Source organism: Haliotis asinina, unplaced genomic scaffold (genome assembly GCF_037392515.1).
Source record: "Haliotis asinina isolate JCU_RB_2024 unplaced genomic scaffold, JCU_Hal_asi_v2 scaffold_17, whole genome shotgun sequence".
Classification (NCBI taxonomy): Eukaryota; Metazoa; Mollusca; class Gastropoda; order Lepetellida; family Haliotidae; genus Haliotis; species Haliotis asinina.
The window spans coordinates 2,045,154-2,052,868 of NW_027133889.1; the positions used below are offsets into that span (position 1 = coordinate 2,045,154).

At 39.9% G+C, this 7,715-nt stretch overlaps 1 protein-coding gene across 3 annotated transcripts in view; it reads left to right on the top strand.

Moving 5' to 3' along the window:
* The window catches only part of LOC137269786 (E3 ubiquitin-protein ligase TRIM33-like), a 43,727-nt gene extending 38,024 nt beyond the window's left edge, over positions 1–5,703 (top strand). For all 3 annotated transcript variants that reach the window (XM_067803622.1, XM_067803624.1, XM_067803623.1), the window contains exon 6: positions 4,992–5,703. In XM_067803622.1, the coding sequence (XP_067659723.1) occupies positions 4,992–5,674 (683 nt within the window). In that variant the 3' untranslated portion in view covers positions 5,675–5,703. The remainder of the gene's footprint in view (positions 1–4,991) is intronic.
* Positions 5,704–7,715: the final 2,012 nt, after the last annotated feature.

The window sequence follows — 7,715 nt, forward strand, 5'->3', positions numbered from 1 at the left end:
CTGTATACTGTAGACAGAGGAATACCATGTCTACAAGCTAACACTTTAGCATCAGCCTCACCCCTTTCAAAATCATCTAGAATGAGCTTTCTTTTCTCTCTTGCTGTAAATTCTGCCATGTCAACACAGGAAGCCGTCTGCTCAGACAAGGGAGATAACTCTTGACGTAATGAGCTGCCTTCTAAGCCTTCAAGAGTTGTCTCCCTTATTTAGTATGCTTAGTGCATAGTGAAAGCCCTTTTTCCAATCTTAGCATCATTAGAAAAAAAACAAAGATTTTCTCAATAATTTCTGGGAACACTGTAAAAACCTCACCCATTCGACACGGTGTCTGTATACTTTGGTTGTGCTTCAAAGGCTAATAGCAAAAGTAGATAAAAGTCTACACATGGTTCTGGAGTTCACTGTTACCAGTACAACAATTGGATGGAAACAGTTTGTTATTTTTTTAAAGGCATTTAGAAGTTGGACGAACAGGAATACATGACACGTTCTATGGATAATAACTTCGTTCTATTCTTTACACTGAATATCAGAGCGAATTATTGTTGCTTCATCAACTTGGATCTGTTCAAGTAATATGTTTCAGGAGGATCCAGGTTAGACACAGATTTCACTCGAGGTAGATGAAGCAATGTTGAAACAGTAGTGTTCATGAATATTTCAAAAGGACAAAGCAAAAGGACTCAGTCATATAATATGATATGTGTAGCTTTCACTAATATTTTGATAAGAATGCATTTAATAATCTTATACATCATCAGCACCATTTAGAAATGGACAGCAGCTGAAATGACTAGCAAGTCGAATTGCAGTTGGCCAGTAAAAAAGCCACTAAATAGACTGAGATTTGTGTTGATAGATGTTATGGTGTGCTCAATAGAGTCGTACCCTACTTTCATTCTTAAAATCAAATTTAGTTTTAGTACGTCTCTTTTTCGTGGACCCGTGAAGGTCCCGGGGTTGAATAGGCCTTCATAAAAGGCTACTATGCTTGTCGTAAGAGGCGACTAACGGGATCGGATGGTCAGGCTCGCTGACTTGGTTGACACGTGTCATCGGTTTCCAATTGCTCAGATCGATGCTCGTGTTCACTCTATTGTCTGGTCCAGACTCGATTATTTACAGACCACCGCCATATAGCTGGAATATTGCTGAGTGCGGCGTAAAACTAAACTCACTTACTCAGTAGTTTCTGTGATTCTTCCACATGTAGCGAGGATGTATGTTGCAGATGCTGGGTCTGAAACCTACAGACGTGAAACAGGGACGATGACGCTGGTGACTCTGCGGTGTAAGTACAATCACATGCTAACTGTCTTCAACAACTGATGAAACGTGCCGTTGTCGCCACTTATATATATATGCGTGAAGATCTGGGTTCGAATTGGTCTTCAGTAACCCTTGCTTGTTGTAAGAGGCGACTAGCGAAATCGGGTGTTTAAGCTCCGCGGTTATCTTACCCTAGTTGCATAGGTCGGTGTTCATGATGTTGATCACTGAATTGTCTGGCTCTGCCTCGAGTAATTATAACCGTGGGCATACAACTAGACTCATTTACTCACTCGTTTGCTAGTGTAAATTACACACTGAAGCGCAAAAGAAACCCATCTCTGTTGGAATATTTCTGACTGAACCGTTAAACAACAAACCAACCGACCATTCATGAAAATGATTGGTCACTGACTACCGTTTTAACACCAATGGTAGTGTTCGTGCTGTACTCGGGATGCTGTACACAGAATACTGTACACTGGATGCCCTACACTGGGTGCTGTACATAGGTTGCTGTTGTCAGCTTGCTGAACACAGGATGGTGTACACAGAATATTGTACACAGTATGCTGTACACTGGATGCCCTACACTGGATGCTGTACACAGGATGCTATAGTAGGCTTCCTGCCAATAGCAGGCTACACAGGGGATGCTATAGACAGGATGCCCTACACAGGATGATGTACACGGGATTCTGCACACAGTGTGCCTTGTACAGGATGGTGTACACAGGATACTCTACACAGGATTCTCTACACGGAATGCTCTACACAGGATGCTGTACTGGGCGCGCTGTACACGCGATGATGTACCCGTGAAATGTATTTTACGCTGCCTCTAGCAATCTTGCAATGATATCGCTGGGAGAACACAAGGCTCAGTGGGTTGTGGTATTCTTAACTTTAAAAATACTGGGTTTACAGACATACACTCCATGATTTAAAGAAACGACGTTGTGCTGGGTTGTAGATTTATCTGCATTTCTTGAACATGGTACTAGGTATATTCTCTTATCACTGATTATTAGACATCAAGTAAAGCAACGCTTTCGATAGAAGACCATTGAAAACTTTGGCGTCTGCTTTCGATTTTTCAACAATGACTCTTTTAGATCGTTGATCACACTTCATATTTCCTGGGGTCATTTATACGACACTGGAACGAGTACTCACGATGGATGGTTTGATCATTGATAAATGTTGGAGTTGAATATATGGTAAGTGCAAAAGGATCTATATCTTCATACCTGAGAAGCTTAGCTGCATATCTCACTTACACCCCTAAGCAAAATGGCCTTCCCCCAACAATCCAACATATACACAGAAGCTTATTTACATTCACAACTGCCGATCTATTTCAACTTTAATTTGCTGTGTAGAGAGTGAGTGAGTTAGTTATCTTTGACACAGCTTGTAGCACTATTCAAGCAACATAACAACGGGGAACACCAGAATTGGGTTTCACACCTTGTACCCATGTGTGGAATCAAACACTGGTCTTCACCATAACGCATCAACATTGTAATCTCTAGGCTACCCAACCGCACCACTAAGTAGAAAAGATATTGTGTGCTTTCATGAATAAAGGTGTATCTCAGATCGAGTGGCGTGGTTAAAGGAGGGTTGAAAGCTAAACCATATTTCATATGACTTACGAGCCGTCCTATTTATCATATACGTTATTAGTTGTCGGCTGTCGTTTTTTAAACAATTACCGAAAAAATCCAAAGCTATCCTCTCAGCTTGTAATCAGATGGCATTTATCATTTACAATGAGAGCTGCTTATAACATCGATCAGTGGTATCAAATACCTTACTCTTTTATACCCTATTGTTTGGTGCTATGAGAGATGACGTTTTTGGTGTTGAATTCTTTGTCTGTGGTGTAATGTAGTTAATTACCACGGTATTGTATTTTCAAGACATAAAAGGTTTCTCCACGTGTTTCAAAGTGGAATTGAACGTCATTGTTGTTATCGATGTCAACATGTGGAGTAATGCTTAATGGTGTCCCCGTCTACTGATAGAAATCGGCTCACACGGCGCCATCACTTCACGTCCAAACACGTTTGAGGACGTATAAACGTTCGTAGGGTAGAAAAGCCAAATATGTCATATGTTACTATGCCCATGACGATCCGGGATAAAATCGATCTTTAGCAGCACACGTTTGTCGTAACAAGGCGACTGACTAATTCTACAGGGTGGTCAGGTTCCCTGACTTAGATTGTGCTCATGATGTTGATCACCGGATAGTCTGGTCCAGTCTTGCTTATGTACAGACCGCCGCCATGTTACTGAAAAATTGATGATTGCGGCATTAAACAACAAGGAACCAGTCAAACATATATTCAGTTGAAACTAATCCTCTTCTTGTTGAGTTTAATCAAAAACAATAAACGGAGATATTACATCAACTGGTAGTAAAAGAGAACTACAATAAACAGAAACACAAGCCGGGATTTTGCTCACAGACAACTGGAGGATCAAGTCACAAGCAAACGGAGGGTCTATCTGACCGTCGATACTCACTGTCTATTCTCTACACGATTCCTAACTTAACTGGCTCTGTTTAGTTCAAGGTTCCACTTTTACCAACGACCCGACACAAAAATTTGCCAAATTATTTTTAACAATAGGATTAAATTCTCAGCTATAATGTTAACTGTTCATCATAAACTTATCAAATTCCAACTGTATCATTTGGTTTAATATCAGTGAAATGTGTAAGATGAAAGCCTACAATTATAATAATAAGATGCGAAAATATGTAGCTCAGCAAGGAGGCAGATAATACAGATTACTGAAAGGTGACAGTACTTGGAAGTGCTTGATTGTTATTCGAAAATTATAGGTTTTACATGTTGAATTGAATATTCACTGAAATGAGTAAACGTGTTTGTCTGCTTTTCAGAGAATAGAAGACTGTTTACGATTAATGATTTCAGATACTTTCTGTGAAGGAAAGACGATTCATGTGACACCGTTAAAGATGAATGTTTACTCACTACCAAAGTCAAAACTTGTATCAAAGTACACGTTCATGTTTTATTTCATGGTGAAACTGTAACTAAAGAGTTAATCATATCTGAAAATGACAAGTCTGAGAACAGTGTTATAAAAACAAACATGAGAGAATACATGTTACAGTCGATACATATAACGTGACAACCTGTGTCCCGCCCAGCGAGTGTGTTCAGACTGTGGTCAGTGATTGAAGCGGACGTAGAACTTACCTGTTAATACTGGGTCTGTTGAACACTCGGATGTACAAATATCGCCAAACAACTACTTTGTCATTCTTATTGTTTACTAAATCGTATAAGAAGAGTTTAGAATACAAACAATGATAGTTTTATCATGATATGAAGTTTATACAAATGTGTTTTCAGACGGCAAATGTCTATTTCTGACTGCAGACAGCAAACCAGTTGAACTAACAATTTCTGAGAAAATGTTTTACGGAGAGTTTATTTCATTGTCAGTCAGTGTAAAATTGTATGAAAAACATTTAGAATACCCATACATATATTTTCACACCGTTATAATATCTATTTATATCACAGTTATGACCCAATTCACACATAGAAGAAAATGGCAGCCGATATTCAGTGCACTGTTTTGTAAACATTGAAACGAGGTTGACAATAAATGTCTAATTTGTTGTCTGAACTCTAAAAGTTTGTTAAACTGTAAAACAAAATGTATATTTCCAGGTCCTCAACTACAACTGGACGCTGCTCGAGCCAACACAGACTGGTGCCACGTAACTACAGACGGTGAGCTGGTCAACTCGCCGCCCGCCTCACAACACAGACACAGCGGCAGGTTACGGGAATATCGGGGTACATGTGCCTCCACCCCCATCCTCCTTCCTCCATCCCCCTCTACTGTCACCCCTGCCCCACACAACCCACAGTACTGGGAGACACAGTCTAGGGTGGGTGTGGTGAACGAAGGGTGGAGATGTCTTGTCCTGGAGGTGGGTGTGGTGGAGGAGAGTCAGGTGGACAGTGAGGTGTTTGTTTGTCGACAGCGCCGCTCCTGGTGTGTCAGTGTATGGAGCTGTGACACACACCTGGAGAGTCTCTGTACCAGGGTGTGTCAGCAGAGGGAGAAGGGGAAGTGTTACAGTAACACAATGTCTGACACACCCGGTACACAGGCCACCCTCCACTATGGCGTTGTGCTGGATGTGGGGAGGGGGAGACTCGCCTTCATTGAACTGGACAGAGAGGTTGTTTTAGCCAAGGTGGATGTTGAGTGGAGGGAGTCTCTTCTTCCCGTGTTTGGTGTTGGGCGGCCAGGTCGCAACACAGTCAACATGAAGGTGATAAGTGGAGCAGATATCACTATGACTGACACCAAGAAGTCACTTATCTATGACGCCTTGAATTAGACAATAAAATAAACATGACATTGTGTAAACATGTAAGTGTGACTTATGTATTTCAACTGTCAAATGTAATTGTAGTGATTGAGGCGGACGTATAAGTTGTCTGTCTATGTGTTGTTTGTTGTGTACAAGAATGTAACGAGGTCGGCTAAATGTGTGGTTTTTCTACTTGACTCGAATCTATGGGATGTTACAAACATTTTGCATCCCCACATGACTATTGTTATGATTATTATTCTGCAGTAGTTGACCAGTTTATCTCACATTTCATACATGTCTGGGACTTAGCACAACAAATAACTGAATGCACAAATTCATCAAAAGTTGTTTCAAATCATGAATTTATGACCATATTTGGTTTCTACTCTGTAATGTAAATGTTTTAAATCCCCACATGAACAGTTGTGATAAAATTATTGTAGTTGTGAATCCTATGGTGGCTGATTCGGGCCATCGCTTTATCGCCCTGTAAAATCAAGGCGACATTGCGACAAAGCGATAGCACGACACGACATTGCGATACGCCGACACGATATAGCGATATTGCGATACGGCCAGAAAACGAAATAGCGAAGCCCCGACACGATATAGCGATAACACGACACGAAATGGCGATATCACGACACGAAATGGCGATAACAAGACACGAAATGGCGATATCACGACACGAAATGGCGATATCACGACACGAAATGGCGATATCACGACACGAAATGGCGATAAAACTGGGCGACATTGCGATATGACGATAACGCGAAAAGGCGAAATTGCGATATAGAGACACGATATGGCGATACAGCGACATTGCGACATAGCGATACAGCGACATTGCGATATTGCGATATTGCTTCCTTTCCAATGATTCAGTTTCAGAATCTGATAGGTGTAGTATGTGAGATAAACGCATTTGTAAAACCATCCAGTTTACAGAAATAGCTATAGCTCATCCAAAAGCACGATGAGTGATGACATATTTCAAACTGTGATACTTGTGCAGGCCATGGTCATGCTAATTTTGTACTCTATAGGATTTCACCAGAACGGACTTGGCATCATACCATGCCTTTTTTTTCTTCTTTACGAAATGATCATAAAGAAAAGTTGTAGAAGACTTTTTATTCTTGTATCTATAAATAAGAAAATATTACATTGTACACTGAATTAATTTCAGTAAGTATAGTAAGTCACTCTCAGAATTTAAAGAATTTAAAGCAAAATATATTTGACGCCGAATACAGTATTGTGGACCCACTGATGACCTTCAGCGTTTGAGGAGACAGCCCAATTGAACAGTCCGAGATACAATATTACACATGATTAGATTAAACAATTTGATACAAAATTGGATGGAATTGACTTTAGTTTAGGTTTGTTGAGGCTAGAGCAATAGAATTTTACTGGAAAGGTACATGTACAGGGATGTAAATGTTTTTGGGGTGAAACATCTAGTTAACAAAATACAATGTATATGATTAATGCACATGGGTTTCAATCTATCTCTACAGATATTTATAGATTAAGAAAGTGTAGGTCTTGTAGTTGTTATAGCATGATCCCTCTGGTAAACGATTTGGAAACAAACAGATAAAAACATGTTTGTTTGTTTGTTTGCTTGCTTTCTGACCATGTATTTGAATGGTGGGGTGGTTATTACTATTTAAAACGTACCTCTTATGTCTTACCATCTGTGTAACTGCGGCGTCATATTACCACTAACTAAAGAATAATGGAACAACGTCGACTCATTGTTCCATACATAAGGACAAAAAATATTACACTAAATGTAGAAATGTTTGAGATATTTACCGATTTTCCCTAATAGACATTAGCAGGGTTGGGTGTTACCAAAATGATCGTATACCGATGTTTTGTGATATACTTTGGCGTACTGCAATATGTATTGCAATACATTGTGAAAGTGGAACACATGGTTTAAGGTCATGAAATTACTGTTTCATTTCTTTTGAAACAATGCCACTAGCCAGTTAGGAATCAGGTGTGATTGTAGGAGAGATCAAATGAACATGTTTCTGAATGCTTTGCT